Below are 23,487 nucleotides of genomic sequence, written 5' to 3' on the forward strand. Positions count from 1 at the left end.
CCATATCCTAGAGCTGAGAAAAGCTCTGTCTTCATCACCGTCCTGGGGCCAGCGCTTCTAAAGCAAAAACCTGCTGGGAGGATTAAAGGAGCTCCAGAAATGAAGAGATCTCTCAGGTAGAGGTTTTTCCCTAAGGTTGGGAGGTAGGTTCGTGGGGTCAAAGGCACATTACTGGAGAAAAGACCCCTGGACGTAGAGAAGGAAGGAATCTTCTCTGGCACCAATAATAATGAAGTTTACTGGTTGAAATCATCCTGAATCTGGGAGAAGGAAGGAGCTTTATACATAAATCTCTTCTAGTTTCTCATTCTTAGTTGAGTTGGCAGTTTCTCTCTCTTTTTTAGTCTCTTTAGCTCTCAGTCGAGTTGGTAGCTTCTGTGGTAGAGTAAGGAAGTGTTGGCAATAGTAGGGCAATGAAGGTTGAAGACTGGACCCCAGGAATCTGGGATCACGTGCTATGGGTTGGCCTCAGGAGGTGAATGAGTTTCCTGCAGTGTTTGGCAGAAGCAGGCCTGGAGCTGCCGTGTGGCAGTAACTGATTCCCCACAGACAGCAAGGCTAATTTCTCACTGGCACCCAGGGACACCAGCACCTGGAGGATAGGGAGCAGATGATAGAACAAACATGAGGCTCAGAGAAACAGTGATATCTGGGGCAGGTGCAGAGGACTCTCATTGAAGCCTAGCAATTCCCACTCTAGAAAAAGGGGGAAAAAGGATATGCTCTCTTGGGGATGCAGAATAGACTGAATGGGAGAAGAGAAACCTTGGAGATATGAATCATCAGGACCAGAAGTTTACTTCCATTCTCTTTGGTTAGAGACCATAAAACCAAGCCACCAAAAGACTCATACACTTGTCCCCAGAAAGAGGTGATTAATGCCCCAGTGACTGACAGTGAGGGGCATGGGGGAGGATGGTAAATGGAAAATTCATCTGTAAGACACTGTCCCTGAGTTTCCTGCACTCAGGGAGGAACACAGCCTGGGTTTCTGGATGTCTCAATTCCTTACAGCCTACCTCAGAGAAATGCTGTGAACTACAAGGGCCCTTATCATCACGGTTCATAAGCCCCCTGGGGTATACCTGATGGATGCAGGGCTCCTGTTGGAGGCTCCGGAGGGCAATGAGGGCAGCCTCCTTCACGTTTGGCTGGGGGTCTCCACACGCCATCTCTAGGAGCCGCTGGGGTACTTGGCACTGTAACAGTTCCTCCCCTAACCCTTCAGGTCCCAAGTTGCCCAGAGCTGATGCAGCATTGCACCGGATACCAGCCTGAGGATCTCCAAGTAGCTGGGTCATACTGGGCACTGCAGCTCTGAGGGCAGGTCCCAGAGGACCAGCCTGGTAGGCTGCGTTGCCCACAGCAAAGCTGGCACTGCGCCGCACAACAGGATCCTTGTCTCCAAGCCCCAGCAGCAGAAGGTTGAGCAATCCAGACTGGCTCTGCAGTGCCCCACGCAGGGCCACGCTGTGTTGGAGCAAGTGTCCCAGGAGCCCATAAATGCGGGCCCGCACAGAATTTTCTGGGTGGCCCAGGAGGCTGCGCAGGGGCCGATAGGATTCATCAGAGCCAGCCAGGAGCTCCTGGATAAAGGACAAGTGGCTGGGCGACAGTAACCGGGCTGTGTGGGCCAGTAGGGAGAGAAGGTCAGAGGTCAGCAGCGGCTGGTCACTCAGGAGGGCAACTGAGAGAAATGAGATGATAGTTCTAGGGGAGGCAACCACTGTGTTCACAAACTGCTTGAGAGAGGTGGGATCCATGAGGGCCAGGCGTGCAAGGAGGCTGACGGGCAGTTCGACTTGTGGCAACGGAAGATGGTAGCAGCAGACCTGGGAGAATGGGAGTGCAGGTAAAATGGGTCAGGGAGAGGGAGAGTACACTGCAGCTAGGTAGATGCAGCCCAAAAGCTGAGAGACAGAAAAGCCAGGCTATGGTGAGAAATGCCACAGACAGCTGGAAGTCCTGCCCCATAGCACTCCACATGAGACACAATGTGGAGCCTGAGGCAGCAGGTTCTTTCCAAGTTCATTCCTTGCTCTGCAAGGGCTCAGTCTCTCTGCCTTCAAAGACCCACTACATAATGCCAAGAATTGCCAGAGATGTGATTCCTAGCCAAGGAACTCAGTCTCTAGTGTCTATACTAGGATGTTCTCCCCACTGAGCTCCAATAGAACAAGGTGAGGAACTGATAGAGAGAAGGAGGCACCAACTCAGCTCTAAAAACATGCCTCTGTTCAGGCCTGAGTACTGTCTCCACTCCAACTCTTAGGTCAAGCCAGATGCTCCACTCTTACAGAGGCCTGGAGCTATGGGGAAGTGAATTAGAAGGCACAACGTTGGCTATTTTCCTCTCCCACCTCCCAACTTCATGCCTGGGTAGCTTCCAAGTACCTGCAGCAGGTGGGCTGTGACTTCTGAGTCCCTGAGGTCAGCCAAGATACCCACAAGGAGGTCAGCATCCACATCCAGGGCAAAGGGGAAACAGAGGAGCTGGCAGACAGACAGCACCACAACAGGGAGAAACTCAGACCCATGAGGCCTAAGAAGGGGAGTGTAGAAGAAGAAACTTGGTCTTGCTCACTTACCCTTTATAATTCTTCCCTCCCTTTTATCAGGTTCCTTTCCCTAGCTCCCTTCTCCAATCTCAGTGACTCCTTAAGTTTCCAGCTTAGTCCTTATCCTATTTCTTGCCTTATAGCTCAATCTACCAGTGACTTCCCTCCTCCCTTCTCCTCCTGCCCTCCCTCCTCATTGCCAACTCTCTGGATCTTCCATTCTCCTTCCACTAGCTCAAACTCACGCCTGATCAAGTTGACGCAGGAAGCTAGGGCAAAGCAGATGCTTCAGGATGGACATGAGGATACTTCCATGCTGGGACAGGTAGCTCAGGCATAACTGGGGCTCCTGGGTGAAGGTGGCCATGGCCAGGCTCAGCAGGGCTGCCATACCTGGAAACATGGAGAATGGAGACCCAGTGGGGCAGGCAAGAGGCCCAGATGCCCTTGCTTGCTCATAGCTCCCAGGGCTGCCATCTATTCAGCTGCTTCCCCATCCTTAAGCAGCTCCATTGCAGACTTTGTCATCCTCTCCCCAGACAGTAGCAGAAGAAATCTCTGCGGGTTAGCCCAGTTCTAGGCTGCCTCTTCTTGAAGAGGGATCAATACACTCCCACAAAGGAGGCCGTGCTGATCTGACAGAAAGATACCTTGGGGTGAGATCAGAGTCCAATCTGGCTCTGGGCTCGGTGGACTGGAAAGCAATAGCTCCTCTTCCTGTGCAGACACCTCCTTGGGTAGCCTCAGGGCCATGGAGAAGCGGTGCCACAAAATGGTCCACATTTCCGAGTTAGCCACATCCCTGATCAGGTTAGCTTTCCCCTGCTGGAGACAAAAGTGAAAGAGAGTGGATGGGGAGGCAGAAGTCAGGAGTCCAAATGCCTTTTTTTATTCCTGTCCCTGACCTACATGGAAGAGAGTCCCAGAAATAATTCCTTCTGTTTTCCCACCGTGTATTTACCTGTTGTCTTATTCCTCTTTCTTGTCACACCTTAACCGCCTGACTTCTCAACACAAGTGTATATCTGCTGAAAACCAGAGATTTTTCCCTACTGAATCCCAAGGGATGCAGCTGAATGGTTTCCTTCAAAGGGCCCATACTGAGGGCAGGTGGGGCAATTCTAAGGCTAGTTTGATTAGTTTGAGAAGAGAGGCAAGTGTGGGTTGAGTCTTCATTCCTATTGTCCGGTGCCTCCCCCAAAATGCCCAGTTGCTCTCTCCATACATCTCATCCAGCCCATGATGCACCTATACCTGGGTGAGGAGCTGCAGCAGAAGGATGAGGAGGCCATCATAGAATCCACAACTACCTGGTGGAGTCAGCCGGACCTGTCCAAGAGAGGCAAGAAGAATGCAGATCCCTGAGAGGGATGGGGTGGCCTCGAAACTAAGGCAGGTCAGTGATGGTGCCATGGAAGGAACATTTGACAGTCAACTGGAAGGTAGAATATATGGGACCTGCAGGAAGCAGCTGGGTGGGGGAATAATGGGGAAGAGTCTCTGATGGCTCCCAGGGTTCTGACTTAGCACTAACATACATCCAGGAGCCTATCACTAATGATACAGCCTCTCTGAAGCTTAACTTGGGCTGGAAAAAGCAGATAAGAATATTACATTTGATGTGTCTATCTTTCAAATGCATTGTGGGATGACTTGTGTGAAAAGTGCTTTATAAACTACAATGAATTCTTTGTATATAAGGGAGACAATAATTTAATTATGAAGTCTATCCTTCTTTTTACAAAATGAGGGAAATATGAGTTCCAAAAGATCTAAAAAGGAAAGGGGGCAAAGGTCTGGAAACAGAGAAAGCAGAAAGGAGGCTACATAATGGACTGAGTTCCTGAGGAATTCACAGGATGTCAGCCACCTTTTCCATCTCAGTTAAGGAGAACAAGCAGAGTGGAAACTGCACTTGAGGGGAAGAAACCACATATTAGGAAGGACTTTGACAACAAGAGCATGAGCTTCTGGAAGAGGGGACTGAAGTAGGCAGGGACATCTTACTCCTCAGAAAACTTAGTTGGGCTTCCTTCCTCCTTCCTTTCCTTCCTCCCTCTCCAGAAATCTGAAGCCCTGACCAGTCTGGGCTCAAGGGGCCGATTATCTGGGATGGAAGCCTAAGAAAGGAAGGACTTCCTTTTCCATTCCTCAGTTTACTCTGGGCTTGTTCAGTGCTTTCCCTCTGAATGCAGTTGAGTATCTGACTCAGAGAAAACATGTCTGTGCCTTCCCTGGGAGGCCTCACCTCTGCAGGGGCAGATAAGGCATGTGTGGCCGCAGCAATCCATTCCATGGGCTGGAGCTCAAAGGTCACCCCTTGCTGACCAAGCTGTCCCAATAGACAGGCGGCTGCATTCTGTGGGAGAGGTAGAGGAGAGGAATGTCCAAATCTGAATGGTGTTCAGGACAGGCAGAGAGAGGATTTATGTCTCTGTTCTGGTCAAAAGAATGCCTCCAGCAACGGCTGCAAATGGGACAGTGAATCCTCTGCTCCCAGAAGGATTGAATGAGAGGGTGAAAAGGGGAGGAAGATGAAGGGTGACAACTTACCACAAGAGAGACGACGTGTGAATGGGTAAAGAGAGTAGCAACTTCACTGCCTAGCTTCTCCATTCTGGAACAAGGAGACACATCAAGGGATGCAGCAGTGATAAAGAAGGTGGGTAAGTGGCCTTCCCTTTCCCTTAGATGGTGCCCTTCACCTAGGCTGTATGTCCACAAACAAGGCACAAAGTTGATGGGAATCTAGGTCTATTCTTTGTAGAGAAAGCTTCACTCTCTCTGTCCCAATCGCTCCTAAGGATAGGTTTTGGGTGCTATTCCCCATATTCTGTGTCAGGATTAGCTATGTGGGTAGATTTCAGTGGAGAGACTCTACTTTATGACTCACCCAGAAGGTAGATCTTGGAGCCGAAAGATAAGAAGGGAGAGGAGGTAGAGTGTCACTTCAGCAGACTCTTCCCAATCCACTACTTTTACCTATAAAGGAAACCTAAGATGTCAGAACCACCTCTGATTGAGATGGTGGGGCCACTATGAGACACCTACCTGTGTTGCTGGCCTACCTTGCCCTGGACCAACATCAACAGTGACTCCAAGGCCAGGGACTCCTGCCCTAGAAGACAGCACAGTTGCTCACTGACATGGCAGCAGGAGTAAAGAACCTAAGGGGGTGGGAAAGAGTCTTTCAGTGAGGTGGAGCAGCCCTGGGCTCTGAGATTGGAAGGCCCAGCTGAAAAGCAGGCCAGCCTCTCAACAGATTGGGTATCCACACTTGGGAGTGTGAGAGAACTTCTGCCTCTTGCTGTGAGACAGGGAGACAGAAACATTTCTCAGTTCTGGTGAAGACTGGCAAAAAGTGGGGTCATCTCAGTTTAACAGATTTAAAAGCAGAAAGGAGTCCTACAAGGGGGTCTCTTGATTGGTCTCTCTCCGTCTCTCTCCATCTCTTTCTCTCAGTCCTCCTCTCTTGGTCACTTCCCTCTCAGTCCCTGTGTCTGTCTGTCTCTCTCTCTCTGACCTAGGAGTTAAAAAGTAATCTGAGGTGCCAGGAGTTAGAAGCAAGTACCTTGAGAAGGTGTAGGCACAGGATGGGATGCTGCAGGCCAGAGATAAGGGATGGCCTCAGCTGGCTGCTGTCTTCAGTCAGCTGATTTGCCAAGTGCCAACAGACCTATGGAGACATACCTGAAACTCAATCCTATCCCATTACAATCTATTCCTCACATATCTCCAATTGATCAGGATTCTCAATCCCTTGTTAGTCGTTCTTCCCAGGTTCACCAGAAGCCTCAGACCCCATTCCAATCCCACCTTCATGCCCAATGGATACCCAAAAGTTATGGCCTCGTTTGACCCCAGTATAGGCAGGTACAGAGGAAAGTGTTACTGGCCAACAGGGAGCAAGAAAGCTGAGTCCTGAGGCCTTGAGAAAGCATCACTGGTGGCTTCTGATCAGCTGCCCTCCCACCTGGGCAGTTTGTCACTGAGCTTTCTCCCTCCCCAGCTGGCCACAGGCTCTGGGATTCTGGCTATATCATATTCTACAAGTGGCCCAGACCCATAGTGGGAGCATCTGTTTCTGGAACTGGTGAATAAGGAGAGGCATAAAAGCTTGTTTTTCTGCCTTTCTAAGAAACTGGGACCAGCCTCCCCAACTCCTCTGGCAGTAGGGATGAGACGAACAAGCAAGTGAAGTTCAGACCTGCTCCTTGGCCTCCCAGCAGCCAGGCAGTCCCACAGGAGCAGTGCATATAGCTGCCAGGGCAGAGGAAATGGCTCCAGGTAGATCCTCACTCTGCTCTCGCAGTGGCTGGCTCACTTGTGGGGCTCCTGTGGAGAAGAGCAAAGAATGCTGGGTGAGGTCTGATTGTTTCTCTCAGGTCCCCATTCATTATTTCAGGTCATAGTTATTTACTGAGCACCCACTAAATGCCAGGCACTATTCTAGGTGATGGCAGTAGACAGAGAAGAGCCTGACCTACACAACAATTAAGTCAAGAGAACCTCCCCTCCCCACGCTGGTTACCTGGAGGGGTGTGGAAAGGGAGTTGTGGAACTGTCAAGCCATGAAGGAGCCCATCCAACACAACCCGCTGTGTAGTCAGCAGGCTGGAGTAAAAGGCTTTGGAGATGGCCCGGCTGTTCCCATCTATGGCTTCACACAGGACAGTGAAGCACTAAAGGAAACAAGTACAGAGGTAGCATCAGGGCATCAGAAAACTGACTGGGCTTAGTGTAAAAGCCAAGAATATCCTGAGAACCTGAGTAAAGAGGATAAAAACCCAGGGCAACAGCTGTCTAATTCTAAGCATTCCTCACACAGACAGTACATGATAATTGCCTTCATTCATGCTTCAAGGATAAGAATTGTAGGTGTCAATCCTATTCTCTGATCAGCTACTCCCTAGATGATGTTTCTCAAAGTGTTATCTGTGGATCAGGAGTGTAAGAATTCGTAGAGATTCCTGGGTCCCTCCCAACTCAGTCCTGCTGATTCAGAATTTCAGGAGGTGGGATAATGATTCCAAACTCCCTATGCTACTCATTACAAAATGACGTAAGAAGGGCTGGCCAATAACATGAGTCACTGCTGGCTGAAATTTAGGTGAATCATTAAAAGCTTCCTGACTTGAAAGGGTGAGGGATATTAAAATAGGATCTCAGACTAGGAAATTTTGAATGGACTGCTAGCTGGAGACAGGAATGTAGCCCAGATCTGTGTTCCCAATTACCCATTTCATCAATGACCAGGCAGTTGTTTACTTCCTTGCATGTAGGTCTTTCTCTCTAATTATTTTCTCTGAGATCAGTCAAAACTCAGCTATTGTCTCATTCAATCCTCCATTCTCCTGCCCTTCACCTCCAAGGAATAAGGACAAGAATTGCATAGTTTACTAGTCCTTAGGACAAACAAGTTTGGGAAATACTAGAGGATCTGCAAGTCTCTTCAAGAAGAAATATTAGTACTTCTATTTGTGGGACCCTGAAACATGCCAAACTGCTTAATGCCTGTGGGCCTTTATATATGTTGCTCTTTCTGTCTGGAATGTCCTCCCTACTCTCCTGCCTCATCCACCTGCAAACTGCTATGCCTTCTTTAAATCCTAGCATAGGTGATTGCCTTTCTTCAAGATTTCTTCTATGACCCTCCAAATAGTGTCAACTGCAACTTCTTCAGTGGTGTTCCTGTATTTTATGCCAAGTTCTAATGTAATTTTCACTGTTGTCCTTAACCACTTTTCCTCTCCCCTACTGGACTATCCCTAGTCCCTTGAAGACAAGGACTTTCTCTTATTCACATGGCATATGGCACGTAGTGGGAAGTTAACAAATGTTTGTTGTATTAACTTGATCTGACCCTATGTAGTCATAAGAAAGAGGATGGGAGAAACATGGAGAATGACAGAAAAGACAGAAATCTGGAAGTGGAAGCAGATTACCATAAGGCTGTCCCTCCGCAGAGTCTGTTCATAGTCATCTGGTTGGGCCAGTAATTTCCCCAAGAGATCCAGAAAGAGGCTGGCAGCCTCCTGAAACACCTGTAGGCTGGGAAAAAATGAGCCCATGGTTTCTTCTCATCTCTGTACCAAAAGCCCAGATACAGTGAATGGGTCAGTTCTGGGTAGAGTAGGTAGGAGAACCTCTGAAAAGGGACACATCGGAATGCTCCTCCCTTCTGCTCTGCTAAGCACATGCACACACCACACACACACACATACATGGTCTCAACATTTACATCCTTCAAGCCCCTTCTTTGCCATTTTCTCTAGGTTATTCACATCTTGACTCTTCCATTTAGGATCATGGTGACTGCTGACTCTTAGAACCTGAAAGTCTTAGCACAAAGTTGGAGGTATCTTAGAGTCCTTAAGAAGACCAGCTGGGTACTGATGGGCCACTCAGCTAATCCCTAAACCCATGACAAATCATAGCTTCTTCTCACTTGGCCTCTTTCTAGTAGGGAGGGGAAGAAATGGGTAGAAACTGAAGCCAAACCGGCCAATGGTCCAAAAGTGTCTTTTATCCCACCTGTCACCTGTCTGGCTCCTCTCCAGATTGAAGGTGCAGGCAAAGTAGGCCTGAATCACAGCCATCAGGTCCCGTAAGAAGGTCCCATACCAAGATTGCTATCAAGGAAGAGGAGAGAAATAAAAAGGGCAATGTGGAGGATGGAGACAAAGAATAGAAAAAGCAGGAAAAAAGATGCACAGAGTCAAGTTGACTAATCAGAAAGAAACAAGGGAAAGAGAGGTATAGGCAGAGAGAGAAGATCTAGAGGTAACAAAGTGTCAGCCAATGGGCTGTAAACAGCCCGGAACTATCTGTCTTATTTAGCCTGAATAGCATTTTGGAGTGTAGGAGGTTCTATTTTTCAAAAAACTTTTTTTCTAAATTCCTTAAAATCACCCAAGATTCATACTCATTAGCTTTCCAACTGCCTCAGTCCAGGCCCTATTAAACATTTACTCTGACTCTGGAAGAGTTCTCCATTCTCTCCTCTCAGCTGCAGCAGGACACAGCATGGAGAAGTACAGGTATGGACCCAGACACACTGAGTCTCAATCCTAGCTCTTCCATTTACTGTCTCTGCAACCATTTAAAAGTTAGTGACTGTGTCTGAGTTAGTTAATCTCTAAACATCAATACCCTGCTCTGTAAGATCAGGTCAATAAAGCCTAGGATCAAATAAATTTAAAGCACAGTACTCTAAATATCGGGAAATTATGGAGAAAAATCTGAATTTCTACCTTCTCTCGGAAAATTGGAGGATCTGGCAATACTGGGTCCGTATTTCCACATGGCAACAGTGGGCTGGAGCTGAGGAGAGGATGCCTCATTTAGAGTGGGCATGTGATCTCCACTTTATCATATTCCCCACTACTCGTATGGTCACACACATAGCCTGCTTCACTGACTGACATTATCTTCCTGGCCCCATAAGACACTGTACTTTGCAATTGATGAGGTCTACTAACTATAAAGAGGAGGAAAGAAAGTAAAAGTCGGCCCAAATAGAGATGGCAATCCGAAGGAGAGAAATACAAGGAAAAGAACCTTCTATCAGTCTCCAGAGGCCCCTGGTATGGTGCTTACCTGTTGGATATTGTTGCTCTCCTGACTGTGCCTGAGTAGACTGAGCAGCAACCCAGGCAGCCCTGCCTCCCGGCAGAAGGAATACAAGGGGACAGAGTCACTGCAGCTGCACAGAAGACTGCTCAGAACCCGGAGAGCAGGGAGGATGTGGGAAGCACCCTCCAGGATGCCTTTCAGGATCTGGGGTGACAGGAGGGAAACAGGCAGCCATTGCTATTATTGGAGGTAAAAGAAGGAGAGCCACAGATACCATGTATCCCCAGGGAGCTGGCAAGCAGACCAAATGTTTGCATTCCTTTCTTTGGGAATCTAAAACCCAGAGAAGGAGAGTGGGGAAACAGGGGAACTGTATCAAGGAAGAGAACTATAGATAGTCAAGTCACCTGATACAGACACCAGTGACCAAGAGGCAGGGGACCTCCCCCTAGGATCTGTGTGTCAGACCCAGTGCCATTCCTGTTTGCTCTCTCCCTTCTCCAGCCCTTCACCTTAAAAACAAAATGTACACACATGCTTCCAAAAATTAAAAACAATGGACACAAAACAATGTTATTCAACTCTAGATCAGGGGTTAACAAACTATAGCCCACAAGCCAAATCCAGCTCAACACTTATTTGCACACAGCCTACAAGCTAAGCACAGTATTATGTTTTTAAATGGTTTTTCTTCAAAAACAGAATAACATTTACATCAAATGTTTTACAGCACGCCATTCACTGTTCTAAATCTTGGCATTTATTTGCTCATTTAATCTTTATAATAACATTGTGAAGTAAATAGGATTACTCATTTATAGATGAGGAAACTGAAGCTTCTAGACAGGTTAAGTAGCCAAAGATCACCTAGCTAACGAGTAGTTCAGCTGGAACTCCAGCTCTGGGAGTCATATCTCTAAAGGCAGAGCTTTCAACCTGCTTTCCCACATTAAAAGCTATTCAAGGCCGGGCGCGGTGGCTCACGCCTGTAATCCTAGCACTCTGGGAGGCCTAGGCGGGTGGATCGCTCGAGGTCAGGAGTTCGAGACCAGCCTGAGCAAGAGCGAGACCCCATCTCTAGTAAAAATAGAAAGAAATTATCTGGCCAACTAAAATATATATATACAGGCCGGGCGTGGTGGCTCACGCCTGTAATCCTAGCACTCTGGGAGGCCGAGGTGGGTGGATCGTTTGAGCTCAGGAGTTCGAGACCAGCCTGAGCAAGAGCGAGACCCCATCTCTACTAAGAATAGAAAGAAATTATATGGACAGCTAAAAATATATATAGAAAAAATTAGCCGGGCATGGTGGTGCATGCCTGTAGTCCCAGCTACTCGGGAGGCTGAGACAGGAGGATCGCTTAAGCTCAGGAGTTTGAGGTTGCTGTGAGCTAGGCTGACGCCACGGCACTCACTCTAGCCTGGGCAACAGAGTGAGACTCTGTCTCAAAAAAAAATAAAATAAAATAAAAAAAATAAAATAAAATAAAATATATATATACAAAAAATTAGCCAGGCATGGTGGCACATGCCTGTAGTCCCAGCTACTCGGGAGGCTGAGGCAGTAGGATCACTTAAGCCCAGGAGTTTGAGGTTGCTGTGAGCTAGGCTGACGCCACGGCACTCACTCTAGCCCAGGCAACAAAGTGAGACTCTGTCTCAAAAAAAAAAAAAAAAAAGCTACTCAATACTAGGAGGATGATGTGTTAGTGAAAAAAGACAAATGCAAGGTACCAAGGTGATTCAATGAGAGAATGACAGTTTTTTTTCAACACATGGTGCTAGGACAACTGTATATCCACACGCAAAAAGATGAACTTAGATCCTTATCTCACATTATGTTAAAAGAATCAACTCAAAATGGGTCAGAGACCTAAATATAAGAGCTAAAACTGAAAAAATTTTGGAAAAAAAACATAAGACAAAATCCTCAAGACCTTGGGTTGGAAAAGATTTCTTATATATAACACCAAAAGCATAATACAGGCCGGGCGCAGTGGCTCATGCCTGTAATCCTAGCACTCTGGGAGGCTGAGGCGGGAGGATTGCTCGAGGTCAGAAGTTTGAGACCAGCCTGAGCAAGAGCGAGACCCCCCCCCATCTCTATTAAAAATAGAAAGAAATGATCTGGACAGATGAAAATATATATAGAAAAAAAAATTAGTCGGGCATGGTGGCTCATGCCTGTAGTCCCAGCTATTCAGGAGGCTGAGGCAGAAGGATTGCTTAAGCCCAGGAGTTTGAGGTTGCTGTGAGCTGGGCTGATGCCATGGCACTCCAGCCCAGGCAACAGAGTGAGACTCTGTCTCAAAAAATAAAAAAAAAAGAGCAAAAGATTTGAACAGATATTTCACCAAAGAAGATATGCAAATGACTAATAAGCACATGAAAAGATGCTCCACATGCATATTAGTGAAATACAAATTAAAACAACAATGAGATACTATTTCATGCTTACTAGAATAGCTATAACAAAAAAGCCAGACAATAATAAATGTTGACAAGGATGTGGAGAAACAGGGACCCTCACATGTTGCTGGTGGGAATGTAAAATGGTGCTCCACTTTGGAAAATAGTTCAGCAGTTTCTTAAAATGTTAAATATTAATTTACCAGATAACCCAGAAATTCCATTCCTAGGTATCTACCCAAGGGAAATGAAAACATGTCTATACATAAACTTGCTTGTGAATGGTCATAGCAGCATTATTCATAAAAGCCAAAAAGTGCAAACAACCAATGTCCACCAACTGGTGAGTAGATAACCAAAATGGGATACATCCATACAATGCAATACTAATCAGCAATAAAGAGGAATGAAATACTGATACATGTTACACCATGAATAAACCTCAAAGTCATCATGCTAAGAGAAAGGTGTCAGTCACAAATGACTGTATATTATATAATTCCAATTATGTAACATGTCCAGAAAAGGCAAATCTATGCAATAGAGAGTAGATTAGTGGTTACCTATGACTGAGAATGATGACTGACTATAAATGGGTATCGGGGATCTTATTGGTGTGATGAAAATGTTCTAAAACTGTACTATGGTGATAGTTTCACAACTTGGCAAATTTATTAAAAATCATTGATTATACATCAAAAATGAATAAATTTTATGGTACATAAACTATACCTCAATAAAGTTGTTTAAAACATAGTTAAAGAAAAGACAGGGAAAGTGACACAAGCAACATAGTTTGCTGAGTTCACTGTGTTTCAGAGAAGCAAAGAAAGGCTTTGTAGGAGGGAACACTAACTCTGAATGTTAATTGAGCAAAATATTATCCCCCCAAAGAGGATCTTATTCTTCCTACTAGTATACCTGTAGTACAAAATATTGTATACTCAATTGTTACACTTACACTTTACTTTCATGAATTAAAATTTTGTGGAAATGTGTTTTCCCTCATTATGTAAGTACTTACATAATATCCTCCATTTTGCCTCTTGGCCCACAATGCCTAAAATATTTACCATCAGAAAAAGTTTGTTGACTCCTGCTCTACATAAAAATTTTCCCTTCAGAAAGAGAAACCAGAGGCCTGCTCTTTCTGTGTTACTAATGGAGGTTAGCAAACCTCCTCAAACTAAACAGATAGTCTGAAAGAATTAGAAAAGGACAAACTTTCCCTTTCTCTTTATGTCAATGTATTTTAATGCTTCATCTGTGAAAATAATCTCAAATCCCTTCCACAGCATCCTCCTGTCCATTACCTGCCCTCCGGACTCGTGCAGCTGACTCTGGATGCGCTGGCAGAAGTCAGGATTACACAGCAGGGTGAGAGGGGCCTTCAGTTGAATGGATACAGGCTCGGTGGTCTCTAACAGGTGCTGCCACTCATCATCACTGTCTGGCTCCTGAGGCAGAGGAGGAAGAGAGCGGTCAGGAGAAGCGTGTAAATCTAAAGGTAGTAGCTCCCTACCTGCGGTTAAAAACCCTCAAAAACCCTCGGGAATCATGAAGTAATGCAAGAATCCATTGACTCAAGTATTTCCTCAGGCACCAGTTTAACATACTGACTGCCAGGTCAGTTGTATTTAACTCAGGCTAGTTTTGAGCCAGAGGCCTCATGAAGCAAAACCCTGCAGTTGGTTTGTGAAAATCTTAACTTGTTGATGTTCTTATTGTTACAATTAATATTGATAATTTAATTCTAAAAACGTGGACTGAGTTGCATATAACTCACAAACTGGAAACAATAAAAAATAACAAATTAGAAAGGATCGTTTTGTTTCGATAAAACACCAGGGCCCCATGCAAAAAAAATTTTTTTCTAGTGTGGCAGTGAATGTGTTAAAAAGGTATAGCTGGCAGTATGCAAGGGGTCTTGAAAAGTCTCTTGGAAAGTCTCTGGTATGTGTGCATAAAGAGATACCTAGAAAGATGTCCACTGCAGCATGGTTTATAGAAAGTTTAAAAGGGAAACATCATAAAGTCAGTCACTAGGGAAATAAAAAAACATGGTACATCCATATTAGAAAATACTATGAGGTTATCAAAAAGATTGTGGTGCTGAGAATTATCACTTATGTTGTATCCCTACCAAAAATGTATAACCTGAATCTAATCATGAGAAAATATCAATTTGTGGAACATCCTACAAAATAACTGACTATATACCTCAAAACTGTCAGTTATAAAAGACAAAGAAAGACTAGCAACTGTTCCAGATCAAAGGAGACTAATGAGGTATAACACCTAAACGCAATGTGTGATACTAGATCGGATTGTGGACTAGGAAAGAAAAAAATTGTTTATGAAGGACATTACTGGAGCAGTTGGCAAAATTTTAATATGGGCTATAGATTATTAATCTATTTACTATAACAGTATCATATCAATGTTAAATTTATGACTTTTACAATTGTACTGTGCTAGTGCAAGTGAACGATGCACTAACGTATTTAAGGGTAAAGGGGCATGTCTGCAACTTACCCTAAAATGAGTCAGAAAGAAGATATGTCCATATAGAGAGAATCATAAAGCAAATGTGACAAAACTTTAACAACTGGTCAATCTGGGTAAAAGGATTGCTATGGTTTGAATGTTTTTGTCCTCTCCAAAACTTAATTCCCTATGCAACAGTGTTGGGAGGTGGGGCCTAGTGGAAGGTGGTTAGGTCATGAGGGCTCTGCCCTCATCAGTGGACTATGTTATAAAAAGGGTTTATGGGAGTGGGCTCGCTCTTCTGCAGTGTGAGGACATAGCATTCCTTCCTTCTGGAGGACTCGGCATTCAAGGTGCCATCTTGAAGACTAGGCCCTAACCTGCAGGCACATTGGTCTTGGACTTCCCAGCCTCCAGAACTGTGAGAAATAAATTTCTGTTTTTTATAAATTACCCTGTCTCAGGTATTCTGTTATAACAGCACAAAATAGACTAAGACAAGGGTATACAGAAATTCTTTACGGTATTCTCATAATTATTCTTTAAGTTTGAATTTATTTCAAAATAAAAAGTTAAAACCCTAGAAAAAACACAAAAAATTGAGGTAGAACTATATGCTCTCATTCTCTAGTGTAGAAAGATCCCTAAAACAGATTATATGGTAAAAGAGGTATGATGCAAATTAATACAGATAGTATGAACTCAGTAATGTAAAAACAGCCAAACTGTATATATTGCTCTGTGTGCACATACATGTATATGAAAATACAGAAACTCTGGAAGGGAACAGAATAAGTTAATGACTGGTCACCTCTGGGACTAAGGTCAGGCTCAAGAAGGACTTTCATTTTTACTTATATGTTCCAATTTTTTTTTTTTTTTTTTTGAGATAGGGTCTTGCTCTGTCACTTGGGCTTCTTCCTGCCTCAGCCTTCCAAGTAGCTGGAATTACAGGCACAAACAACCATGCTGGACTAATTTTTCTATTTTTTGTAGAAACAGCCTCTCACCTTCTCTCAGGCTGGTCTCAAACTCCAGGTCTCAAGCAATCCTCCTGCCTCAGCCTCCCAAAGTGTTAGGATTACAGGCATGAGCCACTATGCCCAGCCCTAATTTTTAAAAATTACATGTTCAGATACTGTGCAATTACAATCTATAAATTAATAATACAACAATTTTTAACATAAAGGAAGCTCATACCTAGAGGGTTGGGAATCACTGTTCTAGAAAAGTATCTACCTAGACCCAACAACCCATGGCAGGGACAAGGCCAAGAAGAGCCCCTAGGGCTCACCTCGTGTTCTAAGTCCACTGCGTCGATGCTCTGCTGGCTCACCACCTCTGGTCTCAGCTCTGGGAATGCTTGTTCACAATCTGAAGTGATCCGGTTTTCCCTGCCAGAGGAAACCAGGGATTAGGATGAGTTCCAGACCTGTAAGTCTTAGGGTTCATTAACTTGGCCCTCCCCTTAGGCCTAGGATAAGAATGAAAAATAAACCATATAGGATTAGATAGAGGAGACTTCTTTCTGGGATATGGAATATGACCAGTACAGGATACATTGACCACTACACAAGTATCTTTATCCTTCCACTTTAGGTCTCATTGTCAAGTCTACTTTGCAGTTTTCACCTCTGCTCTCAACTCAAACAATCTTCCCTTTTGGGTGGAGACAATCCTTTCCCTTTCAGTCTATGTACAACTGAGGCATAAAGAAGAGAAAGTCCCCAGGTTTCCTGATGAATCAGGAAAGCATCTGTAATTAGAACCCAAGAACCCAGGACTCAGACTCCTAGGGCCCTGTCCATATTTAGGCAGTGGCTAGTGACAGGAACCATTTCATTTTTGCTTTGGGTAGAGTCAAAGATTCGCCCTACAAATCCCTTGCGATACTGTCCTCACCAAGGCGCAGGGGGGGCCTCTCCAGTCCCCCACTCAGCCCAGCTGCTCTTCATTTCTGAGGCCAAGATCCCAGCCAGGAGGCTTGATTCCTGAGGAGTGGCTCTCAGTCTGGGTAGAGGGCCTGTTCCAGGAGCTACCTTGCTGGTCTCGTCTTCTTGCTCAAGGGCAGGTCCTGTGTTCTGGTGTTTCTGTGGGATATGGGTGGGAGACATTGATTAGAAATTTTTTGTTGCCATCGGGCAGCCTATTCATGGCCCCTTCCCAATCCTAGGAAATCACTCTCCTTCTCCAACTCCCCCAGTCACTAGTCTGGCCATGTTACATATCTTCCTCTGCTCCACACACCTTCTGCTTGGCCTCCTCAGCCATGCGTTTACAGGCCCGACGCAAGATGCAAGACTGACTGCCCTTGGGGGCCAGTCGATGGGCCTGTTCCTCCTTTAGGACCTGGAGTTCTGGGGGCAGGCGACTGGTGAATGGGGTGCCCAAATCTGGGCCTGCTGGCTCAGTTATTACTGTAGGGAGGGAAGAGGGGGAAGACATAGCCACCATGTCCACTTGGCAAGGGACAACTTGAGTGTCTCTAGGCTTCTATGGAGGAAGACCCTTTCAACAAAATGACAAAGAGAGAATGGGGTTGCTAGGGGAATAGCAAAGGGGGGTAGACTGAGGAAAGTACTGGGAAGTGAAAGAGCCCTAGGAACCCTGATGACTCACTGGTGACACGACCAGCAATAAAGGGGTGGTGTAAGAGGTCTGGCCAGGACAGACGCTGCCGGGGGTCTTTGGTGAGCAGTCCCTGCAGGAAGTTCTGTGGAGAGAAAAAATGTCCTATCAGCCCTTCTTTCACTTCCCTCGAGGCTCTCTACCTTATCAGCAGAACTGGCAAAACTAGACTCCCACATCCATTCTCACAGCAGACTAGCTGCTCTTGATCACTTCCTCTGTAACCCTTGTCTTAGGCCCCATTTTCCTGGCTGAAATCATGGACAGACCACTGTCTCACCTCCTAGAGTGTCCCAATTCCTATTGACGGACATTTTGTATCCCCAGAAGTAAAAACAGAAATCTCAATGTCACCAACTTTGTGAAGAAAGGAGAAAAAAGTGGGAGAAAAAGGGGATGTCACCTTCACAATCATCTTCAGAAAGCAAACATTCAAAAGAGTTCCAAACTGCTCACTTTGCCATCCCTTCCTTTTTTTAAAATTTGAGATGGGGTCTCGCTACATTGCCCAGGCTGGTCTCAAGTGATCCTCCCATCTCAACCTCCTGGGTAGCTGGGACTACAGGTGCACACTACCATGTCCAGCCTGCCCTCCTTTTGATTATGGTTTATTTGTGGCTGTGTAGGAACAGATGCATTTATGGATAAAAACACACTCACACACACAATTAACTGTGTAAAGATGTGTTTGGGAGCAGTCAAAAACAAAAATCTTTCAGCAAGTCTTCAGACGTGGAGGGGTAGGGAGACTGTTTCTGAAAAGGGTACATTTATTATCAGGTGTCCTTGGAAAATCCTCAGTTGGGCCTGAAACAATAACAGAAGGTACTAATTGATTATGACCACTGTTCTACAGTTAAACAGGCCACCACTTATACAAGGGGATCTGTACAACTACAGCTCTTGCTGAAGATACCTGCATATCTGCCCTAAGGGAAAATGAATATCCTACTTACACCTCCCCCAATTGAGTTTCCTTTGTTAGATTCTTTTTGATAATTATTTGGGCCTCCCAAACTAAATAGGTTGGGGAGAAACTTGTCCCTTCTCATCTTAGACAAAGCAAAGTTGTAATGAGATTTTATTCTGGGAGAAGATGACATTTAAATTCCATTGACAGCCCATAATCTTGCCCTAGATAAGAAATAAAAACAGTTCTACTCCTCTCTGTCCCGCATTCCCTTCTCAAGCCTGCTGAGACTTAGCTACAGTGAGCAAGCACCACCTCTACCATCTACCCCTAATCACTGAGTCAGTCCCACTAGCTCTGGCCATGCTGATGTCTGAAAAGGACTGAAAGCTGTGTGGGAAATATCTAGATATCACGTGGACATTGCATCTGATATGAAATAAGTAGAATAGCGGGCATGTAAAAGGACCTGGCACTTAACACTTAGCAAGGCACTGGATCTGCCTCCGATGTCTTAAATCTACCTCATGATAAACCATAGCCTGGCTCAAACAAAGGCTACCATTCCTAAGTTTGGCAGACCCCAGAACACCTTCCCAGAATAAGCCACTGCAGTAGAAAAGGAAGGCTGCTTGGCCCAGCTCCTGCATTTATTCAGTAACTGCAAAGCCTGTCCAGCTCTGGAAAAGGATTTTGGAAAAGGGAACGGAGGTAGAGGGAAATAGGTTTCCAAGGCAAAAGTAATCTCCCTTTCAGTATTCATTACCTTAAAGCAGGGACTGATGGTCGAAGGCCAGCGCACAGGGTCCTTGAGAATGAGGCTCACCAGCTGAAAGATGCTCGTGGTATAGAAGGGAGGGGTGCCTACAGCCAGCTCATACAGTATGCAGCCCACAGACCAGAGGTCTGCTGTGTGGTCATATGGCCGCTCCTCCACCAGCTCTGGAGACATATAGAGTGGTGTGCCTTTGATGGATGTCAGCACCATCGTGTTGGTGCTCATAGCCCGGGCAAATCTGCAGAAGATGATGGGAAGTGGAAAGGGAAAAGATATTCTACACCTGGTCACTACTGCCTATCACAGTATGAGATATCCCAAACTGGAGCAGAGTGAGCACCTTTAATTAAGTTCCAAAAGACCCAGCAGGAGTCCCAGTCTCCATCTCAGGTTCTAAAATGAGACCCAAGTAGGTCAAGCATATGGTCTAAGATAAGACTCTCTGCAGAACTGGAAGCACAGATAGAAGCTCAGAATCCTTACCCAAAGTCACAGAGCTTGATGCCACCACCCTTGGCAAGGAGAATGTTCTGGGGCTTCATGTCTCGGTGCAGGATGCGGTGGGAATGCAGATAGTACAGGGCTGACACCAACTGGGCAGCAATGGCCTGAACCTAAGAGTCGAACAGGCAGGAGAAACAAAGAAAAGGTCCGAAGAAGGAGCCGGTTGACAAGCCCAAAGATTTCTCATAATACTACTGCTGTGTGACCTTTTCTTCCTTCCCTTTCTTCCAGAGCTTCACATCATACCTTCCTTAGTTCTTGCTCACCTTAATTCATTCTTTCATTTGTTCATTCAATCATTCCTTCAAGAAAAATTTGTTGACTCTCACTTACTAGCTGCATGACCACAAGCAATCTAATCTATTCCGTGCCTTTCAAATTCATCATCTATAAGGTGACAATATATTTAATGATACCACCTACCTTGTAGGATTATTGTAAGGATTAAATGAGTTAAAGTATGTAAAGCAATGTTCAGAATGGTACCTGGCACTTAGCAAACATTCAATATACATTACTTAATTAAATAAAACAAAGTCCCTTTCCTTAAGAAAAGTAGTCAAACAAGACAGATAAAACGAATAAGATGATTACTTATAACTAGTGATGAGTGCTCAGAAAGAAATGGAGTGCTATAATAAGGAATTCCGAGGGGGTCTACTAGCTAGGGTACAGAGAAACCCCTAGAATAAATGTGAGTGGAGAATGTGTTCAACCAAATCCCTCTGCTAATCACTATGTCCCGGTGGCGAATTCTGCCTGACCACAACCTTTATCCTTACTGCCTCTGTGGTACTACCACACTGGCCCTGCTTCCCTAAAGGTACCTAATAACAACAACATTAATAATAGCTAACTATTTAAACACTTTACATGAACTAACTCATTAATCCTCACAATAGCCTTATGAGGCAGATATTATCATCTCCATTTTACAAATGAGGAAACCAAGTGCAAAGAGATTAAAGTAACTTGTCTAAGAGGACCCAGCTAGTAAGGAGCAGAGACAAGCTTCCTACTCAGATATTTTGGCTCCAGTGTTCACATACTTTATTCTCACCACACTGTCTCTGTACACACTTAGATTCTTATATTCTTCTCAGGAGTCTTTAAAATGGAGACTCTCCGTGCCCTCAGCTTGCCCTACCAGTCCTTAACGTGGAGAGAGGTAAGGGGTGGGGAGAAGTTTAAGGCAGGAAGCGTACCTGGTCTTCGGGAAGTTTTCCATCATCTTCCAGGATCTGAAAGAGTTCTCCCTCAGCATAGTCTGTCACCACCACCACCTGCAGGGAGAAGGCGGTGGCACCAGTGGCTCAAGATTCATGCATTCTGATGTTGGGAAGTTCCTAGGACCCTTCTGCTCGGGGAGAGGTGACCCAAGACCATCAAAGAGACTGACCTCTTTGTCAGTCTCAAAGCTGTCAAGCATATGCACAATGTTGGGATGCCGCAGACCCCGCATGATTTCAATCTCTCGTTGCAGATTCTTCAGCTCCTTCTCTGAGCGCCCCAATTTTGGGATGAACTTCAGGGCCACCACCTGTCAGTGGTGAGGAGAACAGTTAGTGCCTAACTACACCATTGAAAAGAGCTATAATTTCAACTTTAACCTCAGAGCTCCAGAACTAAGATTTTAGACTGTTTGAGTAACTCTTATTATTTCTGTTAGTTTTCCAACTCCACTTTCCCCATGGTACCCTGTCCTTAACAAGGCTTCCTCCACCCCTCACCCCAGGAGGAAATAGCCTCTGCCAAACAGATTCCTTTGGTGGAATCTAGGAGAGGTATTCTCATCTGACCAAGATGAGATTTAGGGGAAAGGGAAGGAAGAAAAAATGCAGAGGGAAGAATAATTTCAGGTGGTTTACCTCTTCTTGCATGGTATGCTAGACACTAATAATAATATTTATTTATTGTTCACTAGATGCCAGGCACTGTACTAAGTGATTTAGTGTGACATCATATTTAATCCTCAAACCCCATCAATCAGATACTGTTCTTGTCTCCATTCTATAGACAGGAATTTGAGACACAGGGAGGTTAAGTAACTTGTCCATAATTCTATTTTTTAATTTTTTATGTTATTAGTTTTTTTAGAGAGAGGATTTCACTCTGTCACCCAGGCTGGAGTGCAGTTGCATGATCATAGCTCACTACGTAACTGGCTCCATAAGCAGAAAACATGTTTTAATAGCTGTTTTTCTTTTTGTAGTTCTCTTGTGCTTCAAGTTCCCAGATCAGTAAGATTTGCTGACCAGAACTTTGTAACTTTCTGCTGGGCTGATGTATTCCCTTTTGAATTTCTTTCCCAGAAACAGTAGAGCCTCCTTGCAGCCACAAGGTAACTACTACAAAGCCTTCTACCACCTGTTTGACTGGACAAGTGACACCCTATCACAGATTGTGCCCAAGGACCTGCTGAGCAACCTACTCCCTGCATCCTGCCTGTACACGAGACTGAAAGAATGACCCTAGCTCATACTACTAAAATCTCCACCCTGGTAGGGACCTATCCACCATTTTTTGATCATGGGATGTATGTAACAGCATGATTTTTCACTGCACTTGTGTGCCCTGCACTCGGCCCCAAACATGTAATGATGCTCACTCCCCTTATGCATTATTCATTTCACCTCTACAAAAACCCCTGGACCTGTTGGTTGTGGAGGCAGATTTAAGGCAGTCCATACTTCCCACCTCCCACCTCCCACTTGACATGTTTCCAGCAATAAATCCTTTCTTCTTTGACAATCCTCATTGTCTCAGTAATTGGCTTTTTTTGTGGTGAGCAACAGTGAACCCCCCTTTTGGGTTCATTAACAACTACAACCTTGAACTCCTGGACTCAAGTGATACTCATGCCTCAGCCTCCTGAGCAGCTGGGACTATAGGCGTGCTCCACCACACCTGGCTAATTAAAAAAAAAAAAATTTTTAGCGATAGGGTCTTGCTATATTGGCCAGTCTGGTCTTGAACTCCTGGCCTCAAGTGATCCTACTGCCTTGGCCTCCCAAAGTGCTGAGATTACAGGCACCACACCTAGCCAACTTATCCGTAATTCTAAGGCTCAAAAGTGGTGCAGCTGGAATTTGGACCTGAGTAATACAACTTCAAAACTCATACTCCATAAGTATGAAAAAGTCAGTGCCTTAGGAATACAAGTTGGCATAAAGGCATCCCTTTTAGACCCATTTTCCACTGAAGTTGGGGGTACCAGATCTTAACCAAAAGATATCCCACCTGAGCAGTGTATTTTCTTCGACCCTTGTACACCCTCCCAAAAGAGCCTTCTCCAATCATCTCCAACACGTGGTACTTTTCCATTTCAGAGGTTTCAGGATCTCCCAGACGGAAGAAGGTAGAGAGGGTAGTGAAGAGCTATAGATCTAGGGACAGTTCCACACATCTGGAAGGCCTGATTTGTGCATGGGAGACAGTAAACGTTAGCCGTCTTGTCTTTTCCTCTTTTTCACAATAATGCAGGCCTCAGAAATATGGTAGGGTGGAATGTATGGAAATATGATGAGATATTGAACAAACATAGCGCCTCCTTGGGGTTCCTCCCCGTTCTTCAGTCCCCTCCTGTCCCCCAACCCAGCCAGGAGACCACCTGACACCATGTTCCCCTTCTCCCTCCCC

The 23,487-nt window shown here is 45.2% G+C and overlaps 1 protein-coding gene across 2 annotated transcripts; it reads right to left on the bottom strand.

Annotated features, from left to right (window-relative positions):
• Nucleotides 1-59: 59 nt before the first annotated feature.
• On the bottom strand, nucleotides 60-23,220 carry STK36 (serine/threonine kinase 36). Of its 2 annotated transcripts, none has more exons than XM_069467003.1 (26): nucleotides 23,089-23,220; nucleotides 21,248-21,388; nucleotides 21,054-21,131; nucleotides 19,828-19,958; nucleotides 19,333-19,582; nucleotides 17,648-17,741; nucleotides 17,276-17,445; nucleotides 16,931-17,118; nucleotides 16,323-16,422; nucleotides 13,855-13,998; nucleotides 10,158-10,337; nucleotides 9,093-9,190; nucleotides 8,504-8,609; nucleotides 7,090-7,240; nucleotides 6,766-6,893; nucleotides 6,130-6,234; nucleotides 5,627-5,725; nucleotides 5,452-5,540; nucleotides 5,112-5,175; nucleotides 4,807-4,917; nucleotides 3,813-3,824; nucleotides 3,209-3,383; nucleotides 2,804-2,951; nucleotides 2,395-2,542; nucleotides 1,086-1,832; nucleotides 60-592 (listed from the first exon to the last, which is right to left on the bottom strand). In XM_069467003.1, the coding sequence occupies exons 1-26, from the start codon at nucleotides 23,170-23,172 to the stop codon at nucleotides 449-451; spliced, it is 3,885 nt and encodes a 1,294-aa protein (XP_069323104.1). In that variant the 5' UTR covers nucleotides 23,173-23,220; the 3' UTR covers nucleotides 60-448. The 2 variants fall into 2 exon arrangements, with proteins under 2 accessions (XP_069323104.1, XP_069323096.1); XM_069466995.1 differs by having other exon boundaries at nucleotides 3,813-3,887.
• Nucleotides 23,221-23,487: the final 267 nt, after the last annotated feature.

The sequence above is a fragment of the Eulemur rufifrons genome, chromosome 1, assembly GCF_041146395.1.
Source record: "Eulemur rufifrons isolate Redbay chromosome 1, OSU_ERuf_1, whole genome shotgun sequence".
NCBI lineage: Eukaryota > Metazoa > Chordata > Mammalia > Primates > Lemuridae > Eulemur > Eulemur rufifrons.